Raw genomic sequence first — 25,589 nt, forward strand, 5'->3', positions numbered from 1 at the left:
TCCGTCCAGAGTGGACAGGCCTGTATAACCAGTTTAGTCGACGCATTATCGGATCATTTTACAGCATTTTTTCTGTAATATGAGACCAAAGTCTTCCCTGCCCCAAGAAGGAAGTACAGTCTCAGCCTGCATTTTCGATCACTTTCTCTTCAACCCGGCCCCGGCAGCGCAGTGATACAGTAAACACACGCCCCGTGCTTGCCGGATCAACAAGACCTCCAAATGAATGTTTAATGAGCATTTTAGAAGTCATAATGGCATGTCGCTAATGTCCTGTAATGATCTTCCCGTTGATGGCCACGCCTCTGACAGTTAGTCTGACAGTGGTCTGAACTTTGCTGAATGTAGACTTACTCTGCTTCACTTCGCTGCCCGAGGACTACAAGTATCCGAGTCACCGCTTTGGCTTCGCTGCAGACAATCATGACTTTTCCTTTGAGAAAAACTGTTTCAGGTATGGCTGCTGTTTTTAATTGGGAATTGACGCTGCACTTGTTCTGTCTTTTTTTTTAAATTATTATTATTATTATTATTATTTTTAAACTTCAAATGATGTTTTAAGTGTTATTGAGACAAATATTCCATATACTGGTTTTAAGTCAAATGTAGTTCATGTTTTGAAGTGATGTGAGTGGTGTTATAGTATTTCACTCTATTGCTAAAGTAAGTGGTGATTGTCTCTGAACTGTGCAGCAGGTACCGGTGGGAGCTGTCCGTGGTGCTGAAGCAGAGGAGGCTTGAGCGCCTAACAGCTGGAGCACTTTATATCTTCACTGATGTGCTCTGGGCTTTTGACTCTGTTTGGTTAGATATTTAATGTTTATTCGGGACATATGCATCCGCTTTTTATTTCATTCGGTTGTTTTTTTTCAGTTTTTAAGAGTTTTTTTACTTCCATTTCGTGAGATTTCAGTCTAAGCGACGCCTCATATTTAATCAACGTAAAGTACTTTTTTTTTGGTCTAGATGTGTGTTAGTGACGTTTATTAATAACCAGGAGAAATAAATGAAACGTCTCCGACAGTTTGGGTTAACGACTGTAGATGGCACCATTGGTTAGGCTGTTGTCTGGGCTCGACCCAGGCCTGAGGGGAAGCAGGGGAGAGATGAGGCCGGCGGTCCGGGCTGGAGAGGACACGGACATCAGTGCCGGGACATAACTTCTGCTCTGGAGTTTATAGTTAATTAAACAGCATGGACCACTCTTTTCAGTTGGCATATGTATTATGTAGACTCGAGTAACGGCCCATTAAAAGTCTTTAAGGTGGGATGGATTTTTGTAGTGAATTCATATTGGTTATATGGGAATGTATGATGCCGTAGCTTGGAGCTGTTTCTAGTATTTCCTCGCACTAAATCACTGTCTATCGACTGTATTCGTCTTGCATTAACATCACTGTTGACTGCTGATGGCTACCTGCTGTCTCACACCTCGCAGTAACCTGCACGCTGAAGTGGGCAATTAAATTAAGTTTAATAACATTTTTTAATCATATTTTATGGCTGGACGTTCGCCCTCACACAAGTTAGAAACATGGGATTTAGATTTTCAAATTACTTTTTCCATGATTATCTGTCCACTCGTATCTGATAAAAAGATGACAAAAAAATCGGTGGCATTCCCTCTCTCTCTCTCCCTCTCTCCCTCTCTCTCTGTCTCTCTCTCTCTCGTCCTTCTCCTTGTTGCCAACTCCCCTCCCCAACGCCATCGACGCCCCTTTCTCTTGATATGTAACATGAATTATCACATATGACGGCCTATATGCAGATTCCCTTATCTGTGCACACTGACTGGGTTTGTGGCTCGCTAGTTAGACTCCCTGTGCTCTCCCTCCTCCCCACCACTGCTCATCCCCACAGTTGTGTCGGTGGGATGCTCTGATGCTCTGATGCTCTGAGCAGCAGAGTCTGTGCGTTGCGCTCTGCTCGGATACACACTGCTGCACCCAGAGCGACGCGTCTGCTGCTGCTGCTGCTGCTCTTTCCTCATGTTGACTCGATTCAAACAAAAAGAAGAGAAAATAACAAATGTTTTCACTTTAGTGATTCGTTCACATCCTCTGCGTTGCCTTTCGAAAACTCGGTGTTAAGTCTCGGACAGCAGCAGCCTCAGAGAGGGGATTAGAGCAGTGGGAACACACTCCCGGTGTCTGCAAACAGGTGTCTCCATCCTGTGGCTGCGCGTTGGGGTCCGGACACCATGTGCGCGGGCATGTAGTGAACAGGGAGGATGCAAAAGACACCAGGTCTCTGCGTTTTTGCTGTGATGCAGAGAAAATGATACAGTTGGAGGAACATGCAACGCGCTGTGGTGAAAGTATCTGTGCAGCTTCAGCATGGACGTTTGGGTTTCTTTTTTTTTTGTTAAGTTTGACTTTTTTCTCGGAGATACAACGGACAATTCCTGAATAACGCCCTAAATTCGCCAAAAAAAATAAAATAAAAAAAATGATTCATCGGACATTATCTTAACTGGCTTTAACGCACCGCTGGGACTATTTTATTGTCTTCTCCTCGTAGTGCACCTGGCAAATACTTTATTTGACGACTAATTGCAGTTGCCTCAGATTTGTTACCACTGCGTCTGGACGTTTACCTTCGGCACCCAGTCCTCTGGGTGATCATCTCCACGCTTCTACTGAAGTTGTTTCCAGCGCGCAGCCAAACTGGCCATGGCTGCAGCGATCGCCAGCTCCCTCATCCGGCAGAAAAGGCAGGCGAGGGAGCGGGAGAAGTCCAATGCCTGCCGCTGCGTCAGCAGTCCGACCAAAGCCAAGGGGAGCTGTGAGAAACCCAATAAACTCAACGTTTTCTCCCGGGTCAAACTCTTTGGCTCCAAGAAGAGGCGAAGGAGACGACCAGGTCTGTTTTGTGCAATTTCATCGGGATCAATAACTCCTTCATCTATGCAATCGTATTTCAAAAATCATCTTAACAACAGAACATGCCGAGTACTGTTCCATTTCTATGCACATTTCAAAAGATTAATCACTCTGCCAAAGTTGGTGGGAGATTGCCGGGGCTCCCTTATGAAGTGTGTCCACAGAGAAGTCACCTTTGGCATCTCAGACTGCTGAGGGATATTTTAAACTGATGCTTCATCCTTCACTGTCCACTTATTCAGGCCACACCGGACAAAAAAAGTGCTTATTAAGTCCATTTTGGACTTCACTGTCACTTACGGGTCATTGTTCACTCTTAAAATTACACTGGATAATCAGTTCATCATAGGTTATCATACTATTCTTTATGAACAGTCTCCAAAATTGATTAATATTTCTACATAACCAGCCTTGGGTAGACTACTTTAATATATAGAGACACAAGTTTCCTAAGAGATTTAAATAAGCAGGTCTTTTCAGGTATTTTTAATTTTTAGCAGGCCTCACACTTAGCTCAAAAGTGATGTTTCCAGATATAGTGTTGGTCCAGTTCGTTGTTGCAGATATATGTACTTGGCAGATAATAAACACAGGTGGTACCTGATCGTCAGAATTGAAATGATGAGCATTATAAGTTTATACTCTTTTAAGTATAATATACATGTGAGCTCTCTTACTCCAGTGGTGTTGTGTCTGTAGTCTAAAGCACCTACTCTCTAACAACTCCATTGCAGAAGTGACCACGGCTGCATATCTGATCTCTTCACATCTTACTCAGGCCCATAGATCACCTATTGTCAATTGTGTCACTTTTTTTTATGTGTTTGGACATGACAACGACGAAGGGATGAAGATTCAACTCTGTTTTCTTTCAAACTTTATTTAATCCTATTTATTTCCAACCGTTTTGTAACTCTGTATATGATGCACCTGGAAGTAAAGGTTAATTTTTAAGCAACAACATAACTATCCTGCAGTTTTGCACCCCTCATTTCTATCCTGTGGAGGAAGCAATGAGTACTAAGAAGGCGTTGTCTGTGTGTTCCTTACACCGTATATAGTTCCGTGCAGTGTCTGGTAATGCAGTGTGCACATCATCATGTGTCTTCTGTGTTTACAGCACATGCTGATGTGTGTACATTTCTCAATGTAAAGTGAAGATGTTCTACTGAAAAGTACAAAGTTTTACAACAAATCATGACAATACTTCTGGTGTACACAATGAAAAAACCTTCTCTGCAACTAATGCAACCCTAGTAAGGCAATAAATGGTGGTATTGGAGGGGAAGTGAGATGAAAGGATAGATGAAAGGTGTGGTAGACCACAGAAGAGGACACTCCACCAGGGACAGTAACCAGGGAATGGAGAGCACTTAGCTCTTATCAGAAGTGACTCTGATGTAACACAGATAGGCTGCCAAGCCACTTCAAAAGTAAATGATCTGCCACTTCAAACTATTGTCTTTTAGACTCATTGTGGGTCGTTTTCTATGTTGCTACTAATAATCTAATAGTGTGGCTTTTGCCCATTTGATTAGTAAAGTTATAACTATTTACATTGAATAATTCTATTTTGTCCTTGTTTTAAATCTAATGCAGTAACAGATATATAAAAAAGAATACAGCTCCTTATTTACCATGTCAAAAAATATGAATAATTTGAAAGTACATGATAATGTACTTGAATTTTAAGTGAAATTTACTCAAATCCTAGTATGTACTAAATATCAAAGATTTTATTGAAGTCAAGATGTATTATTTAGAAATTTGTTTTTAAATGCGCATATCTCAAACAAGTGATTTTAGGATTTTCAAGAAACAAAGTATCTTTTCATACATTTGATCTTTAAAATTCAACTTAATTGGATAGTTCACATGCGGCGAGTGACGGGAAGCTTTGAGTTAATAAAAGGGGTTGACATAAAATAAATGTCCTCAGCCATCTTAGACCACCGAGTTACCACACGCCCTAAAGCCATTTTCTATTTGATATAATTTGCTCTGGTCCATCTGTGGTCTTATATCTCTGTGGAGCCATAAGGGATGTCTTTTTAGTCACCTCTGTACCGCTGTAGGGAAAAGACAGAAACTGTTTTCATGGATTGTACCACAGCAGCATTAATCAAACTGTAGTTCTTAACACTTTGCCAATTAAATACTACTATCAATCAATGTGTCAATCTTGCAGCTCACTAAAGCATAATGCCTATTTAAGTGTTTCAATTCATCAGGCTTCTTATGTTGCCTACCCCCGGGATGATAAAAGTGAAATGGCCCTTGTAAAGTGGATTCGGGATCAGTGGGAATCCGAATATGGATTATCTGCAACACAAGAGCCTTTATCAGGCCTGTTGTTTTATAAAGTGGCAACCGACAAGCCAATGTGGAAGAATCTTAAACTGCAGCTCCTCTTGATGGCTGCCACATTCTGGCTCCTAAACATGTTTTTGGTGATGATCGTGTTTGCTTGATTAACAAGTGTATTTTCTTATCACAGTCAGCCATCCAAATTGCTTCTTTTTGTCCCACCTCGGCTCCACTCCTTACTATCGTTTGACTCCAGTAACTTCCAAGATGTCAGAAAGCCGTGACCCTAAACTGAAGCTTCAAAATGTCCCTTTAGATGGCTACGAGTGACATCTCTTTGCTACATTCATGTTTTCCTACGACGTGTGTTTCATTCTTGTGTCTTCCTGTCTCTGTGTCCCCTCTGCTTCCACAGAGCCACAGCTAAAAGGGATAGTCACAAAGCTGTACAGTCGACAAGGTTTCCACCTGCAGCTGCAGGCGGATGGAACCATTGATGGAACGAAGGAGGAGGACAATGGTTACAGTAAGTTTCATTCTAATATTTTGCTCCCCTAATTTATATCATGCATCCATTGTCATACTGTATTATTGGCCGGGTGGAACCTTTCACCTTGCTACTGTCAATTTGTTGTACGACAGACATGATGCATTAGCTATAGACCGCACCATTTAACAGAGTATCAACATTATGGCAACTTGAACATGCAAATTTATACCCCTTGAAAGAGTTTAAGAGAGACATTGCAGCTTTGCTTTTCTTAGAATATAAATGCTTAATCTTCATCTGAATTGCAGAATTTTACTGTTCAAAACTGTGCTTGTTATGATTTCCACTCCTGCAGATAAAAAAGTTTTGGTTCATAACACAGAGAAAACTTTTTCTTTGCCAGTTCATTTAAGCACTGCAGTAGTTAGGATTTGTTAATTTCATTTTATCAAAGTCACGGCAACCTTAACACTGAAGATGGTTGTCTTTTTACTCTCCTGCACACTGCCTCTGTTGTGAGAGCCAGTTATGTCTTATACTACGTGTTGGTGCGTCCCTACCACTGCCATTACAACCACCAGCTCGATGCTTTCCAATAAACAGATTAGAGAGGAGATCAATGGAAGAGCAACAGAACAGCCACTAGTCTGGTAACAATACAGCAGAAATAGACCACCTTATAAATAGGTAGTGCAGTGAAAACACGACATGCTTTTGAAGATAAGAAAGGTACAGCAATTAGTTCACTGATGTGAAATCCCCTTTTGCCCCCCCGTACCGAGAGAAAGATGGCACACTGAAACACCTTTGATGTAAAACTTGCAGCGTAATCCTGACACTAAGCGGATGTAAACACTTCTGGAGCCTCTGAATTAGTACCTCTGTATTCAATTACTCCCCTGGTGGAGATGGCGTGTGTATTTTACTGTACTTATAAATAGCAGCTCTGTGCAAGTGGGATGCTGCCTAAGAAGAACTACAGCTTGTAATTTGTGAGGAAATTGTTTCCTAAATAAAGTTGAAGTACTACAAAGAGCATACTGTGAGAGACGCACACGCACACGCACACACACACACACACACACACACACACACACACACACACACACACACACACGCACAGTACTATCCTCCACTTCACACGCTGACCATCCCACCCATCACGTCTGAAAGGCCTCGCTTCACCGTTGACTTACATAACAACTGTCCTGCATTGGCACCAAAATAGTTTTTGAGGAGAAAATTAAAGAGTGCTGCTGAACTGGCAAAGGAGAAAGAGTGAAGCTCTTTGCACTGCTCCAAAAATAGCGTTGTTAGGCGCTGGGTGCGCTTGTCTCCATGGTGACGGAGAGCGCAGTCCTCTTGGAGCTACTGGTGTCTTGTGATGGTGGGAGAGGACCTACTCAAATGCGCACACACTCACACAAAAACAAGGATTTGATCTTTGCTACAGTAGCTTGCTGAGAAGACAGCCTTGGCCGTTTGGATCTGGTAATAAAAGAAGTTTCAGAAGTTTCAAATCTTATAAATCCCAGTTATTCTCCCATTTTAAACTGTTTCACCCATTTTCTTGTGTTGCATCACAACTGAGCAAACCCACAGGTTAACAAAAAAAAAAAAACAGGCATTTAAGGCAACTGTAAATCATTTTCTTTGAAAAAAAGAGGGGACTATTCAATGTTCAAAATTTAGCCCATTCTCAGTCTTGTCCAAGATTTTATGTTTTCATCCTCATCTTTGTAAGTAAAACATAAAATTTGGATTTTAAAGATTGTTAAAATGTCCAGTTTTCCAATTTACTGTAAGCAAGATTTGAGAGAATGTCTTTATTTATTTCCACCAAATGTCCTATACAGTAAACATATTTCTGTCATCTTACTTTAATCTTTACTGATGTCCAACTAATGTCCCTTTTGAGCTTCCTGAACATACAATAGTCAATAAAAATAAAAACAGTGCAATCCTTTATGCTTTTGCTGCTAAATTGAAGTCTACATATAGTAATTATTTACCTATTTTTCCTTTAGTAACCCAATTTACAACAGCCAAAGAGCCACAGCAGTTGAACAGTAATCAGGTGACACAGGTTCTGCTGAATGTTGTCTCCGTAACAGATAGGATAAATGATAAAAATGGGACTAGTTTATTGTCAGACTAAATTGGTCATGACTTCTAGTCACATGGACAGCATGCAGGCAATCATGAAAACTTTCCCTCAGGCTTCCTCACGCTTCTAGTTTTATGTGGCTCTCTGCACTAGGAAAAGGTCTGTGAGTGGGTGGAGGCCCTGTCATCCCCTTCAGTGTGCTCAGATGTTTCTAGGTGCCAGGAAGTAATTGAGTTTCCCCTCTTGAAAATCTCCATCAGTACATCGGCTGGTAATCCTTCTGAAAGGAGGCAGAATGTGGATGTATATGTGTGCATCATAGTGGGAGTTCGAAAAACTCAGTGAGCAACGTAGAGTGGAAACGGTGCAATTATAAAGACAAGACCTGCTCAGGTAGCAAGATGTTTCAGGGTTGCTACACTTTATACCTTCCACTCTATTCATATACAGAAGAGCCAAGACAGTTAGATCTGAACAATGGTTGTGGAGAAAGCTTGCAATCTGAAACCTGTAACCCTGAATTTCTGGCAAGAAAATGTTCAGCCTCCGCACTGCAGTGTTGAAGAATGCTAAAAAAATATTTGTCAAAATGAAAGAAAACTAACAAAGCAGAAGTGTTGAATGCACTACCACTCTTTCAAATCATTTGTGTAGTAAATGTTGGTGTGAACTAGTTCAGTAACTATGTACATACTTATTATACTTTATGTTAGGGATTTGATGCTCTTTCTATTCGACCCATAAATGCAACAATTATAGTCAGTTTCTTTGTCTTTGGTTTACAGTCATTAAATACACATCAGCAGATCTATCATTAGTAGATTACTGTACAGCACACATTAAATACTGTAAGTATTGAGGTAGCATAGTAGGTCCTTTCTGTTGGAGATGTACTATTTACTGGCAGCATCTGCTGTACAGAGCTGCCAAAGAAGGCTTCACCCAATCTGTCATAGAGAGCAGTGCTTCTTTCCTCAGACATCTTTTGATTGCTGCACCAATATAAGACTGTCGCAATTAAAATGTGAGATGGAGTTAGTTAAACGAGGTAGCTCAACTGTACGGTACCTGAGAAGATAATTGAGGATTTAAGATGCACAGAGGAGTTCTGATGGTATATTCATTACATGAAAACAAGAACAACAAAACAACTCTTGTTATGGAGTATATTACAGGCAAGATTAAAGCATTATACTGTATGCTTGTGACCTCTTTAAAAAAATATTGCTTCTAATCAGTCGAATCACCATCCAATAAATCCGTCATTGGGATCTTTATCCGTCTTAGAGCCTGACATACTTTTGTTGTTACTGTTGATATACTCTGACCGTTAAATCATTTCAAACGTGTCATTGGTGTCAAAAGAAGAGACAAGTGAGTAAGTTTAGAATATGACATTTGAAGAAACAAATGAAACCTTAAAGACAGATAGAGAGAGATAGAAAGATTGAGAGGGAGAAGCAGAGAGAGAGGGACGGCAGAGAACCACAAAGCTTTTACACTGAACCAGGAATATGCTGGCAAGGCCTGTTTACTCTACCAAGTAAATACATTACACATTCCCGTGGCTGTTGTTTACAATGAAAGCCCAGAGAGAGAGATGTCTGCAGTGGTGTTAAAGCGATAAGGGGCGGCTGAAATAGCCCGTCAAAAAGCCTCTATAGTGCACTTTGCTCGAAGGAGTCTGCAGATAGGGATCTACTAAGTGGTTGACGTGAGGACCTATAGTAAGGGCACGCTCTGACTCATCGCTTAACCGGTGTGAGGATGAAGTTTAATTATATCCTCTCACATGTCAGAACCACCAAGTCCTTATTTTAATGTGACAATGTACAGCCTTAACAATCAAATTGTAAACTTGAGATGAATATTATGATTCTCCTGTTGACATTATTTACTGGATTTGGAAAAAGGTAGAAAGAAATCAAACAGCAGGGATGATGGCATCACTGTTTGGCAGTATGTCCAACAATACAATACAATAATACAATACGTTTCCTTTTTCTGGGATAGAAGCACAATTAAAGACTTTAAGATGGATGTACATGTGCTTTTCCTCCACTCAGCCCGTGGGTTCCCTGCCAGCATCCTATGAAACAGACGCAGACACACTTGTATACAGTGCAGGCCGATATTAATTAGGTACAGGTGTACCTCATTGACCAGCTGGGCCGCCGCTGGCTCTCTCAGCCTCACGACTCGAGCTCAGCCTGCTGGTCACAGGTCTATATATGTGTGTGTGTGAGTGTGATCATAAAGCCAATGTACAGAGGTGTGCGAGTGTTTTCTCTCTTTTTTTCCTCATAATGCTGCATCACAACTGGCCCATAGCGAGGAGCAGCATTGTCAGATAATAGCTGTCATCATCACATCATAGATTAACATTTGGCCAGAGTTTGTTTTCATATTTGATTTCTCTCCATCTCAAAGGATTGTGTTTGAAATACTGAACTTCACACAGCCGGAGCTGCTTTGTCATTTCAACAATTTCTCTGTTTTTGTCTCTTGTTTCTAATTTTGTTCATTTGCTTTTTTAAAAACACCCTTGGGAGAGAGCGGCTGAGTCCCTGAGCTTATGTCTTCCCTCTATTTGTGCTTTGGGTTTGACAGTTTGCGCTTTGGGCTTGCACATAAATTTGGATTTGAATATTTGTCCACATTCTGGCTTGTAATGTGAATACGGAAATGTCAACGGGAGTGTTAATTTTGCCTCTGTCAAGTTTAGTGTCAAGTGGCTCACTGAATTACCCAGGTACTGTATATCTCAAGCATAATAGAATCATGAGAATGTATGAAAGCTGCATAATACCTTTTTTATCACTCATTATGTAACATTCTGAAAAATTGTAATAAGTGTATTTATTGAGATGAAAATACAAGTTATGTTCAAAGTGTTTCTGTTGTCTGTCTCTTTCCAGCCATGTTCAACCTTATTCCGGTGGGGCTTCGAGTGGTGGCCATCCAGGGGGTGCAAACCAAACTCTATCTGGCTATGAACAGTGAGGGCTACCTGTACACATCAGTAAGTGTCCCACTTAATGTGTGTGTGAATGTGTGTGTGTGTAGGATTGGGTCCTAGCCTCTATCCTAGAGGCTGACCTTCGAGTCCCGCTGTATGCAAAGAGATTGTTAGGTCTCTGGCAGAAAAATGGAGATACTACGGTGATACAGGCAAATGGATAAATCACAATAAGAAACATGCAAAAGAGAAGTTAGATGCTTTAAAGGCATGGCAGTGATTTGGCTTAAAGTGTTTATATTTAAGCAGATATTTTCCTTTTATTTATATTCTTTGGGGAAAGGATAATTCACTTACACTTTGTCCGCTAATACAGACTGTCCTAAGTCTAATGAAAAAGCAGCATCATTTTCTGATATAATTCAGTGTCAATAAGAAGCTCATGGATGGTGTAAGCAGGTGGAGCAGTGACATATCTGATCGTGGCAGCTGGCTCTCCGTCTTTGATTGAATGTGTAAGGTTATGAATAATTCAGTTGCCGAGCGAACAATGTTCCAGTTCCTGTTCGTCTTCTCCCCAAATGCCACCATCACACTGTGTGGCAGGCGTCACTGAGAGGACTGACAGGCTGGTTGGATGTGCCGCCGGAGGGCGTGCAGACACACACATTCACTGTGAACAAACAATCCTGGTAATCAAATTAGTAAAGATTGTTCTGTATGTTAAAGGTCTAAGTAGGCAGGCACAATGGGGATTGATGGAAACAAGCTTAAAAAAAGCAAAGAAAACCTAATGATCTTGTTGCTTTATATTTTGCAGCTGCTGCTGACAAATTATCTGTTAAATAGCTAGACAGTAATGTGATGAAGGAAGAAGGAAAACACGCCTTCTGGCTCCTCTCTCTCTGTCCCTACCACCCCGATTTCACTCTTCTCTTCTCATGCACACAAACACACAAATGAGCTCTCACCAAGCATTAGTTCAGTTAAATACACTAACGTCAAGGAAGTGCAGATGGTTATATAATAAGATTTTGTGAAAGAGACTCTGCTCTTTGAGGGAGCTCTCAAGTTATCCAAGAAACGACAAGAAAACTGCTGAAAGGACCAACACCCTAAATAACAAACACATACATGAACATTAGATCTCAGCATTGAGGAGATTCAGGTATTGGGGTCAGCTACAACAGTGAGCAGCATTATAAAGATAGCAGCAGAATAAAAGGGAGAACTGCTAAAACACAAAAAAAAAAAAAAAAAATGGTTGCCGATTAGCTGAGGTTTACGCCACTTATAGTGAAAAATACTTTTCAGCAAATCACGTAAACCTTAGTGCTTTTCATGAACTAACACAATGCTATTTAATGCAATTTAAAACAACGTAAATACATTGATTTCTCCAATAACAAAATGTAAGTAAAAGACTGCAATCACCCAGCGTTACATGTACAATAATCGTAACACTTCATGTGAGTTAATAATACAGTATTTATATTTCAATAAACTGAAAGCGGAATGAGTCGCTGGTCTTTCAGTCTTTAACTGAAATCCCGATAGCTTTGAGAGCAGGTTACTGTTCTGTTGTTGTTTTTCTTGCTGTGCTCTTAGTTTATATTTCTGCAAGGGATCAATAACATCACATTAATAATTCTTCTGTAAGATTTCATATCCTGCGGTGAATTTCATATTGTAGACCAGCAGTTTTGGAACAGTACAACACTGGCCTAGTTTATTTGACAGTTTGAACACAGTTGTGCAACCTGAAGAAATGTTTAGAATTGTGTTGTTTGATTTCCATGTTATTCAGCATTTAGTAGAATTTGACAGATTAATGTGGTAATCAGTTTAAAGCAACAAGAAGAAATTAACCAAAAGCTGAATGGCAAATAGCGCTGGTCCACCTTAAAAGGTCAGCCCACCACAAGTGAGCCTGAGCTGTTGACTCCGTACTCATAGTTGCACACACACACACACACACACACACACACACACACACACACACACACACACACACACACACACACACACACACACACACACACACACACACACACACACACACACACACACACACACACACACACACACACACACACACACACACTCCATCGCTTGATTAGATACCAGCTAACGTTACACAGGGCTCGCAATGCACTGGCGGGAACTCTGACCACGTATGCCAGGCAGAAACACAGCTGACAACCTGGCAGGTAAACTAATTGATGCAGTGTAGATTAACGCTCCCGGACAGATGAGCTGGGGACTCAGTTGACTGTTTTTCTCGTACACTGCAGCTGGTGCTAAATGATGGATTCAACTTGTTTGTGCATCAGTTCTCATTGCAGCTGAGCGGCTTGTTAGGCACTTCAAAACACACAGCACACCTGCATGCAAGGCACTAATGTTGTCGGTTAATGATTGGTTAACAAGGGTGGCTCAGCAAAATAAATAGCATCCCTAGTCCATAGAGATTTAAAGTCCTTTTCATATCTATATTAATATTTTATTACATAAATATGTCATTTCTAGTTAAATAATTGTGTTAAAAAAAAAAAATCGTATTCAATGTTGGATTTCTAAAGACCAAAGGAGTGACAAAAAAATTCACTGCAGCCTTTTGCAAAAGTTGTATGGACTCCCATAATAATATTTTAATGAGCGCTGGCAGTTGTTCGTCAACATATCCATGGGGGTTGCCCCAGCTAAGCATGCCTAAGGGGAATATACAGGAGTAATTTAATTAGCCATAGTCCTTCAACCCCTTCCCACACACACACATACATGCATGCGTTGTATTTAACATGGCTCCTCAACAATACGCAGCTCCCAGTGAGTGATTTTAATATTTTAAGCTTGTCTGTCAGTTATTAGGCATATGCAGCAAGCTGCAGGATTAATTTACCAAAGATGGGTCTTGCTCCCAAAGGCTCTATAAACAGTAGAAGCAGCAGTAGAAGTAAAGGCATATTTATAAACTTTTATTTGCTCTTGTTTCAGCCGGAAAGTGGATGCCAAGCAGCTACAACTACCATAGATGGGCATAATATTCTTCATAAGATTCCGTTTTGTTTCCGTCTGTGGTGTGCACCAAGGTCTTGTCCCGGATCCTTTTTGTTTTTCGTTAATATGCTTTTATTTTAATTGACAATAAGTAGTTTATATCGTATTGCTGCTAAGGAGATGATATCCAATTATAATGTTCACCCCTTTGATGTTATGGAGAATATTCACCCATACAGTGATTCAGAGTGCTGCTATAAAGCTTCTGACCAGGTCCTCTAATCTGACACCCATCTTCATTTCTCTAGACCAAATTCAGAAGGCAGTTCAAGGTCCATGTGACTACATTTAGAGCTTTCTTTCTTTCTTTCTTTCTTTCTTTCTTTCTTTCTTTCTTTCTTTCTTTCTATTTGCCACACACCTACATTAGTGAGCTATTACAGCACTATATCACTAGATGGTCTCTGAGCTTATGAATGGATTTTGTGTGTGTAATACCTTGCTCCAGGCTTAACAGTAAAGGACTCTATTCATTTACTGCAGGCTGAAGGCTTCTATACTTTTGAACTCACTGCTAACAATTTGGATGGATTGTTCATTTTTAACTTTTTTTTAAAATGTTGATAGGTAATATACCTATCAACCTACCGTTGATATTACCTATCAACATTTTTGGTTTTATAAATTGGACAAAAGAAACAACGAGTAAGCAGAATCTGAATCACAATCAATATATCTTAGCAATACTTGAACCTTTTTGCAAACACTTCATTTTTTTATTTAATTTTGTCTTTTTAGTGATGTACAGATGTGTAAATCTTAATCAAATGGTGAAGGCTTAATTGTGCCTGTCTTGCTGGCATTGCTGCTGTGGTAAAGCGCTGCCTTGAGGCCACACATTAAACCAGCCAATAGCAGGTCAGCTAGGGGGAGGGGAGATTCCCAATCAACAGCAGAGAGACAACAGGTGACGTAGTGTGGGTGGGGGGGATGAAATGCTGCTGCTGAGATCTAGATGCCTCCCAATATTCTACATGTGTGCGAAAGTGCATGCATGAACGGGAGCGTGAGTGAATGTTTGCAATATCATAAATAGGATTCATCTGAGGTTTAGTCAATCTACATTTCTAACACACTTTCTAATGCATACTAAATTATAAATGTATATGTACTGTTAGGTTTAACCTGATGTTATGTATTTTCTTGCACAGCTTATTCATTTGGCTTTTAAAACATAAACCGAGCGGCCTCACATATGCATCTGTTTGTACATAACTGTGTGTTCTGTACATAATAGCATCCAGCAAGAAAAATAGAGAGAGAAATGAAGAGTGAGAAAAAAATGTGCTTTCATGTGTGGGTGAGGCAGAATACACCAGTGAAAATATATTCATCCACGGGCGTCAATGTGTGGTAGAGGAAGAAATTGGTTCTTCCTCTACCACACATAGTATGTATTTGACTTTACAATCCTCTCTTTTACCATTTGCCCCTCTACTTTTTTAAAAGTAGTGGGGCAAATGGTAAACCATCTAACACATCTTTAGCAAAAAAAAAAGCCTTTATGCTAGATATGTTATAGATGTGGGGTTATATTTTTAGATCCTGAGCTAAGTGGTGTCCACATATCTCACAATGTGCCTCTGAAGTGGTGTTATTTATTTCCTGGTGGGTCATATTTGAATTAGTGCGAGTCACTGAGGCTCCAGTTGAGTCTCGTCTAGACTGCTCTGTGTGAGTGTGTGTAAAATGGAGAGTTCAGGGCTCTTTGGGTGGAGGATATTTATCAAGTTGGCATTTAGATTTAAAGGCGTTTTAAACCCTAATCACCAGGCCAGTTAAATCCCTGCAATGGTCCTGCATCCTGTGACAGATCTCCTGCATAAAGACTTTACTCATTTACAAATGCACTCTGAATGTGCATTATGTGCCAGCTTAACATCTAAAAATGAAAAGTGAGGTCATCTGAATAATGCACAAAAGACAACAAACAAATGATGATGATGACGAGGAAGCAGAGGTAAAAAGAAAAAAAGAGGCTATTAGATAAATGTGAACCCAGCATTATATCTACACTCTCACTCAATTCACTTTCAGTATTTTCTGCCCATTTTTAGTCAAGGTTTAGGTATACATTTAACTTCTAAATAATGCTTCAGCAGAGTTACTGAAACCTTGAATAATGCATGCAGAGATTGTGTAATAGAATGTTAAAAATCATACCGGATTCATATTAAACTTGAATGTAGGAAAACCCCAAAATAAAAATAGAAAGAGAGAAACAGCAAATAAGTCCTTAAAACATTGAACTTGTACATTATGCTTTTGTATTTTAGTACACCTTTGTTAAATATGGAGTTGGCTCACACCCATGCCTTTCTATTCTTTTTAGCAGGCACAATGCCTTTGGTAAATAACCACTGCTGTAAGATTCCACTCCATTGAGCTGTGTCATTAACTAATTTGTGGTGTGTGTGTGTGTGTGTGTGTGTATGTGCTACTTCCCTCAACGTGTAGCCTGTGTGGGTGTGTCTATTTGTGTTTGGTATTTGCAAGGTATGTGCAAAGTGTATTTTATCTTTAATTAAAGAAAAAGGTGCCTTTTAATCCACTTCCACTCAGTTGAAAACGACTGGGACATTGAAAAGCCGGATTTAGGAAGATTTTTCTTCACTGCCCGGCCATAGCATCAGACTTTGTTGGTATCACAAACATTGATGTGTCTGCAAAGAAACTAGTACAGCACTCAGCCCTGATACCATTGACATAATTGGTGACATCTTAGTGTTGGTATGGCAACTGCATACACATGGGGCAGTGTGCAGCATTGATTTGGCTCGGGTTGTGAAACGTCCAGCCAATTACTTTACAGAAGACATCAGATCCATTCTGCTAGTATTTCTCCTCCTACTTATTGGATCAGGAAAACACTATTGGGGCGTAATTACTAAAGCCAACCAGAATGCTGTTCGAGCTCCCATCATAATTGATCGCCTTTTTTTGACATAACTGACAATGCCCTTACCACTGCTGAATCGTGTAATTGTTTTCCCAGATGGGCAGTGTTGTATGGATATTTAAAATGGGCCGGAAAAACATCCTTCAGTGTGTCACAATCAACACTTGCATCAGCCTTTAAATATCCCTTCCTATATGCAGTTATTGGATCGTAAAGAGCCCAGGCAATGCTGCCATAACTTAAGCCGGGCTTCCCTCTCGCTGTAATATAAAACCGTTCTCTGCCCATGAGATGAAATTCACTTCATTAAGAAAGACAAGTATAAATGACTTTGTGTATGTGTGTGTGGTATGTAAATGAAATGAATTGCACTGAAATGAGATGTGCATGACACAATAGGAAAAGAATAGAGTATGTGTTTTATTTTCAAATGAAGATGTGGTAAGTGCATTTTAGTAAAAAAATTGTCCAGTGACACAATGAGAAGACCAAGTTGCTCTTTTTTACATTTTCATAAAAAAAAAATAGAGTATTGCATTATATTGCAATACGTATCGTATGGTATCGCAATACACTGGCTATATCACGATAAATCGTATCGTGACACTGTATCGCGATACGTCTCTTATCCTGAGGTGCTTACTAATACATAGCCCCACTCCTCTTACACTATACAAGTAAGTCACCCTACATACAAATATGACCTAATCTTAAAACTGATATGTAAATAGGAGGAGGTGAAACTTGATGTCCCTGGTGGCAATGTATTATTTCACTCCTCTGTCACTATTCATTTTCTTTTTCCTTTCTACCAGAAGTGTCCAACAACAAGGGTTAAAACTGCCAGTTCTATAAAGTTAAATTAAAACACTGCTCATGTCCTCAAAGACGGTTTAGAAAAGAGGAATGTAAAGCAATGGACCTTTGTGTATTCCACTATAAGATGTAGAGAATTGTACCGCAGAGCTCCCTGCATCACAACTATTTAACACATTTCCTCACATCTACAGGAATAGGCGAAGGTGAGGAACAGCTGACGGACTTATTTAAAACAGGGATACGTATGCATCAAAATCTTTATTGTATCAAACACACCAGAGGCTTTCATCTCATTTTCCTTCCTTGCCAAATTGGTTCTATATGAGAGGGACACAGCTCCTAATAGCATTACGCGCACTCAGACAGAGCCGTGGGCTAATATTCTTTTTAAAAAACGCTTGCCTGGACATTGTGTAAGTGAGGTTGCCAGCTGCGCATCATTTGGACAAGGACTTGTCATAGTTGCATATTTCAAGGAAAAAAAGGCCCATGTAGTGTAATGAGATCATTAAAAGTCCATTTAGCAAAACCACCATAGAGATGTGGGGGGGGAGAGATGACATGACTGGTATTATTTCTATGCAGATAGTGTCCTGCTTCTTATTTCTAAAGTGATTTCCCCTCGCTCCATCTGGCACTGGAGTCATGATTAAAGTGATGGGAGATATTTTCACCGGGAGATTAGTTTCAGGGAACAATAGATATGCTATTGACTGAAGGAGATGCTATTGGAGCCCATTCAATAGAATCGGAGTGTTTCTGTCTATCACAGTCCTGTTAGAATAGAAATGGGGATCCCCTGCCATTTGGCCCCTCCTTGTGTCAGTCTGAGTGAGCCTGTCCATAGACCCACGCCAATACAGCAGCACCAGCCAGCAGCCTCTCCTCCATCTTGGCTCTAGATGTGCCTGTATCTGTATGCGTCTGTTTATCAATAGACTCTTATTCTTCTCCAGGGCGAGTACGACCAGCCAAATCCACATAAGCTCATTATTAGAGGTAGAACAGAACTCCTGGCTCGGGAGCTGAGCAGCCCGTTGTTTGGCTTTCACTCGCTGCCCGTGCATAACTGAGATGGATGCTGCCCAGCCTCTCTAAGACTGCTGCTAATCAGAGTAAGACAGCAAAGAAGACATTGAGGTATTAGGGGAGCAGAACAGTCAAACGTTTTGTTTTCTTTATGTTTGCACAAATAAATTCTAGTATTACATATAAACTAGCAGACTACTTGACAAATACTAAAATACAGTAGCTTACCCCTAAAGAAATCACAGATCACTTTGATCTGCCTATGGAAAGAGCCAAAGCAGTCTTTATGTTTTTTAAATGTGTGCAGCAAGACATTGCAAACCCTTAACCACTCTGCTGTTGCAAGTGCATTATTGCCACAATCGGCATGGGTGAGAGGCACAAATCTGGCAATGCAAACAAACTAATTTACACTTATCAAAAACACTGGGTTGGTGCTCGAACTACTCTGGAGCTGTTAACACTTTGGAGAGGAGAATGCTGTGCAAACTGCAGTCTATCGCAGAATATGTCTTGAATCCCTTTCAAGATCTAAACAGCGGAAATATTTAATTAATTAAAATTATTCAGCTACTATTTTTGGCGTAAGGATTTGCATAACCTGTTAAATAGGTCCCATATGCTTACATAAACAAGATTTTAGATTTTAACTCAGGAAAATCCATAATTTTCCCTGTGAATGGGGTGAAAAGACCCACTAACAATGCATTTGTTGTTTTTAATCTGGGTGAGATTGTGTTGGCTTTGAACACTTTGTGGGAAGCCATTAAGGGGACATTTTATTGTCACTGTATTAGCGATTACTGCTGTTTGGAATTGGGCACCAGTGGGACAGTGGTGGGCTATGGGGAAATCATTTGCATCTTCAAGTGTGTAAAGGTAGATGTATGTTAGGAAGCTCAGGAAGAAAGAACAAAACGCTCATTATCCTCGCCCCGACCCTGAACGTAAACGTTCATCCGTCTGAAACAAAGAGTTGCATGTTGTCATTGTTCTTGACTATTCCCTCAGCTTTGTTTTTCATTACGGCTTGAAGACTGATTTCTTCCTGAACCTTAACGCTGTAAGCTCCCAGCTGGTTCTGCAGCCCTCCTGGTTGGCTTGGCATTTATTCATATGGAGTGTTTGCTACCGCTGTGATGTATCAGTTTTACTCAGAGCCAGGACTGATCCAACAGGATGTATCCCATTGAGGTGATACCTCACAAGCTTCCCACACTTCAACTTTTCTGTGGTGTTCTGTAGACGTTTGTCTAGAGTGATCAGTTAAGGCGAGATCATTGAGGGTGATGATGAATGAGTCAGGTTGTGAATGTCGAATGAGCACATGGTAGTAAACAAGATTGCTAATTTACCAAGTTCAACAAGTGGACATTTTCCAAACCCATTACATTTCACTGTAGGGCTGCTTGATTATGGCAAAAATGTATTGTTTATTTTTGTGAATATTGAGCTCAAGATTATTTAACAGGTTTACTCATTTACTTTGGAAAGATCATGCATTTATTGAAGTAAAATATAAATAAAAAAAATAGATTTATTTGATAAAATAAATGAATAATAAATAAATATATTAATATATATAAATCTAAAATCCATGAATAAAAGTAAATTTGATAAAAAATAAATAAGGTCAACTACTAAACACATTAAGGCTCTCTTTCTGTCATTTTGGCTCAAGCTGAACCTGTCACAGCCTGGCTGAGTGTGAGTTTGTGACAAAAGCTCACCACTGCAAAGGAAAGGGGTGTAATTAAAAATAAAATGTGATTGATGGCCCAGCCTTAGTTCACTGCTATTAGTTTACAAAGCTTTTGTGTGTTTTAACTGCATCGTACACAAAAGCTTCAATAGCAGAGCGAAGCTCATCGTCAGACATGAACTTCAGTCCCCTTAACGCTGTTAATAAAGCGTGACGCTGTTATGGATGACTCCTTGTCTGGTAGTGACATGTTGTTTGTCACGATCTCACGGTGGGTCTTTGGCCCTGGGGACACGTCATCACTCTCACCATTGACACCCACCATACTTTTTCACTGGGGTAGGACTGATCCTGGGTGGACCTGCTTCCGTCTGAAAAAGCATCCATCCTTCTCTTTCTAAGAGAGTTTACTTTGTAACACCGATTGTGAGTTTTACCCATTGGCTTTTATTGCATATCCTCTGCGAACAAAGTTTCCGAAGACGAAAAACTGTAAAAGCAAGGCAAGAACAATTCACTGCTGACTAGTACATACTGTCCCCCGATCTCCCCCAGGGGGAATCGTCTTCTAAATGATTAGACTCTGTTTTGTAGACTCACTGCCCGAGCAGCTCTACAAATTGGACAAGCACACACACACACACACACACACACACACACACACACACACACACACACACACACACACACACACACACACACACACACACACACACACACACACACACACACACACACACACACACACACACACACACACACACATTGCACACATCTTATATAGGATATACTGACACAAACACACACAGCATGGAGTCCGGTGGATGAATACAAAATGTTTTCATTAGAAAGATATAAACCTACTGTTATTGCAAAGATAATGAGAACACACATCTTATATAGGATATACACATAATGCACATAGATTGTATATAAGCCTCTTAAAGCCACATTCTAAAAAGTACTTTATCGTTTGTTGTAGTTTAAAAGAAAGTAAGTACTTCAATACTTACTATAATTACTGAAATGGCAGTACTAAATCATTGCATCCAACAAAATATTCTATAGAGCGGCAATACTGTGAGAGATGATGAACTGCCCATACATAATTAACAGCTTGGAGCCAAATGAGAATGTACTCCCTATGTATTATTAATGCTCCTCTGTATCTGTCATATCACTGTTATCTATGATATAAAGTGCTACATTATTCTCTACAGTAAATGGAATGAATAGTCTTAAAGGATTCTCAAGAGACAAAATTTTTTAAAGCAGGGTCTTGAGCTTTGAGATGAGTTCTTCTGTCTTTCCGTGCCCCAGTGTGAGTTAAAGATGCAGTGCAATGTACCGGTATTAAGTTGCACTCCCAAGTATGTATAATGACTTATTCCATTTCAGCTGCATCTGTTCATACCAGGATGTCAAACAAGCTTGAGACCTTGTGAACTACTGTCCAACATCTACTATACTCTGTATCTCCTTCTCCCCCCCCCACAGGAACACTTTACGCCAGAGTGCAAATTCAAGGAGTCGGTGTTCGAGAACTATTATGTGACATACTCCTCCATGATATACCGGCAGCAGCAGTCGGGCAGGGGCTGGTACCTCGGTCTGAACAAGGAAGGAGAAATCATGAAGGGGAACCATGTCAAGAAGAACAAGCCAGCAGCCCACTTCCTTCCCAAACCTCTAAAAGGTAAGCCTGCCCCGGTCCTCTTTCACATTAAGGGTCGAACTATACTCTATAAGAGTTAGTTGATACAATGCCTGGTCCGACCAAGACTAAAATCAAAAGTAAATGTAAATGTAGGAGTGAAAAGCCAGCCACCATGGAGATGGGTAAGGCACACATTTTGAAAATTGATGGAAAGAGTTGTTTTAACACAAAAAAAAGAGAGTTGGAGAGAGAAGTTTAGACTCTTGCCTTGTGGTTCCATCTCTGAAAGGTGAAGTGGGAGAAGGTGTCCAAAGCTATTTGAACTTTCAACTAGCACTGACTGAGTATACTGGAAGTGCAATTGAAATGCTATGCATCAGATATAAAGTTTCTGTCACTACTTAATTGAGAAAGTTCCTTAATTATTCAGCAGTGTCACTTTTCTAGTTTGCAAAGGGTTTTTTTTACAATAAGAGACGAGCACAGCACCATTAGTGTTTCTCTAATTAAACATCCCCATTCTCTTCCAGATATTGGATATTCTTTTACTAAAGAGCTGCTTTCTACATGACCCTCTTCCACTTAGTTATCCCCTTAGAGATGCTGGTGTTGACCTAGCTTCCTCTAGCTGGTCACACTCCCCTGCAGACACAAAGAAGATCTGAGCCGTTGTCTGCGACCAGAAGCAGCAGAAACAACATGTTTTAATGCTTTGAATAGGGGCTTTATTTTCAGTAGAGTAGAGTCAAAGAGAGCCCCGCCCATCCAGGCTATAAGTGTGTGGTAGTGTGGCAAATGTGGAGAACAGAGGAAAAGGAAGGGAGAGGCAGAAATGGGTCTCTCTGTTGAAAAGGCCACGGTTTCCTTTCATCTTCAACTAGACACAGATTTACCTGTCAACAGAGAGAGAGTCTGTTTCCCCTTCAGTGGGATAAAAGAAGACTTTTTTTTTTTCAGTAAGGAGTAAAAGGCTTGCAGCGAAAAAAAGCCCAAACAATGACAAAAAGAGGGCAGTTCCTTTATATTTCTGAGTTTCACGGTTTGGATCCATCACAAGTGTGTGTTTGTGTTGCACATTAACATGCCTACTGGCACTGTCGAGTTCTAACTGTCTTCTACAGTAACTGTGTGAAAAGATCATTTAGTCTTTTGGTTTTATGAAGTACCAGATAAAGTACTTCATCATACAATCATCAAGGATCAGGTGATTTGGGCAAAATCAGTAAATATTTTTGCTTCAGTTATGAAGGAGAATGAATATTTTAAATAATAAACTGACATTCACTTACTGATTATTTTATTAGGCACTCTTATCATTTATTGCAATCCAATAGAATAGATCTGCCATGAAGTCGACTCTTATAAAGCCTAAGCATTTCAGTCTTTCTTATTGTCAGAAAATTGAACTCTACTTTGTGTTTATCATTGAAGTCATAGCGGGTGGTGGTGGAATAGTGTATTATAATTACAGGTTCATTTAAATAAACACTATGACTGTGACTTAATAGTCTTATTTCAAAATCTATGAATTTTCTGTTATGATCATCTGTACAGTACAGTTACATATAAATTTGCCTTAAATCCGAATTAAGGCATACATGCGCACACATACACACATGTAATGCCTGCTATTCTAGCTTGGAGTTAAATTCTTCTATTTGCAAATGTTACGCTGCTCCAGCCAGCAACTTATTAATAATCTATATCTGCCCTCCCAGATCACTACATGCTTTTTACTTCCATTTACCGAGCCATCTAGGGGGTCTCAAACACACTTACGAGCCATAACCAGGGAGTGATTGCATTGCTTTGTGCTTAGAGAAAAATACTGAAGAAAGAGGGAAAGAGAATAACGGGGATAGATATAGGCTGGGTGAGACAGTTAATCTAAAAGATTCCCAAAACTATCACCCTCAGCTGTCTTTTTTATATTTCATCTACAAGGAGAAATATCGTATTTGTGAAGTCCAACAGCAAATCCAAAATGAGAAAAATAAATAAGTTTGTTGTCATACCCAAAGATCTAAGTAATTCTCCTTCTTTTGAACAAACTTAAAATGATCCAGTAATGCATCATATTGACTAAATCGCAAAAATAATTTAAATTCCAGATGTAGCAAGTGGTTTGGAAAGAGCTTTGCAAAGGAACGATAGAGAGGAATAAAGGAGAATTTGTTCCAGCAGCTCATAAAGAGTTAGAGGCAGTGGTGTTACAGGGCACCAATTAAAAAGCTGTCTCTGTACTGGCAATGGCATCTCCTCCAGCCATTACTCACTACTCTTCTGGTTCCAGTCTGTGAGTCGCAGCCCACAGCCTCTCATTCTGTCTTCCTCTCGATGAAGCAAGTTCAGCTCCCGTCATTCAAACCCAAACAGGAAAATCCTCTTACAATCCTTCTGGAAATCATTGATGTAAGACACAAAGCGTTGCCTTTATCGGGAAAAAATGCACTATGGTCTTTCAGCTAAACATGGCGAGATTTGTGGAGGAATGTGGAAAAATGACAAGATGGATGGTTGTTATTGGGGATTCGTGTCTAAATATAAATAGCAGCACTGGTGCTGACGTGAAGCCATAATCACGAGGTCAGTCGCCCCACCATTATAATCAAACAATGCTGTCACTAACAAGACTGGAATCAATCATCAGCAGTTTCCCAGTGAAACCCTGCCATTGATTGATGTGTACAAGGATGGTCTCTGGATCGCTGCTGTGACAAAAAACGCCGCGCTAGATGAAGTGTCTGAAGGACTGGGTTTGCTGTTTCAGCCACATATTCCCTTAGGAGTGAACATCAAATAGCATTCTAGGCAAAGGGATGTTGACAACATCCTGAAACCAAAGACTCTGATTACTGGTATTTCTTCTGAAAGGCGGCTGCTGAGACGCATATCGGGCCGATGCTGCATACACAGCAAAGCTAGAGCACTAGCAACTCCTGAATTTATAATGTCGAGCTCTGAATATAGGATTTTTTTTTACTTCAGCGTCAACCTGGTCTGCTTTGATCTCTCGATTCAGCAGTTTCCATGTAACTACAAGATCCCACGTTATGCCATCACTGGATCTACAGTATTCTAACCAAAACAGATCGAGGTCCCACTTTATTGCTATTTGTATAATACAAATCACAAGCCTTGATTTCTGTTGTTGCTCGTCTAATTCTCACTTATTTTGTGTTTCCACAGTGGCAATGTACAGAGAGCCATCCCTCCATGACTTGACAGAGTTCTCCCGCTCCGGCAGCGGCACACCCACCAAGAGTCGGAGTGCCTCGGCTGTGCTCAACGGAGGCAAAGCTGTGAGCCAGAACGAGTCGACGTAGCCCGGTAGCCGAAAAACCCGAGGCCCCGGGGCCGAACCACGAAAACCTTACCTCCAGCAGAGCGTGAAAACAAGCAGACCCATCTCACCGATCAGCGGTTCAAGGACTAGCTACGACAACAAACCACACACAAATACGCAGACACCATCATTAACCAACAGTTAGGTACCATCCTGGTCAATCATCATCAAAAGAACCCATCACTAGTAAGAAAGCTAACAGCACATAAACCATTCTGGACATAAAAACAAAAAATCATTTTTGTTTTGGTTTATCTATTAACCTTGATCACTCTCTTTTGGTGATGATCGCATACCTCTCATCTCATCTTTATCTTATTTTATTTTGCTTA

At 40.2% G+C, this 25,589-nt stretch overlaps 1 protein-coding gene across 3 annotated transcripts in view; it reads left to right on the plus strand.

The window, feature by feature from the left end:
- The window catches only part of fgf13a (fibroblast growth factor 13a), a 44,739-nt gene extending 19,384 nt beyond the window's left edge, over window positions 1–25,355 (plus strand). The window contains exons 1-5 of one of the 3 annotated variants that reach the window (XM_054597026.1): window positions 424–454; window positions 5,605–5,715; window positions 10,705–10,808; window positions 21,752–21,950; window positions 25,101–25,355. In XM_054597026.1, coding sequence (XP_054453001.1) covers window positions 424–454; window positions 5,605–5,715; window positions 10,705–10,808; window positions 21,752–21,950; window positions 25,101–25,237 — 582 coding nt within the window. In that variant the 3' untranslated portion in view covers window positions 25,238–25,355. Of the gene's footprint in view, window positions 1–423; window positions 455–2,672; window positions 2,863–5,604; window positions 5,716–10,704; window positions 10,809–21,751; window positions 21,951–25,100 lie in introns of those variants that run through there. The other 2 variants (XM_054597025.1, XM_054597027.1) reach the window with 2 other exon arrangements.
- The last annotated feature ends 234 nt before the right edge of the window (window positions 25,356–25,589 follow it).

This window comes from Anoplopoma fimbria, chromosome 4 (assembly GCF_027596085.1).
Source record: "Anoplopoma fimbria isolate UVic2021 breed Golden Eagle Sablefish chromosome 4, Afim_UVic_2022, whole genome shotgun sequence".
Taxonomy (NCBI): Eukaryota; Metazoa; Chordata; class Actinopteri; order Perciformes; family Anoplopomatidae; genus Anoplopoma; species Anoplopoma fimbria.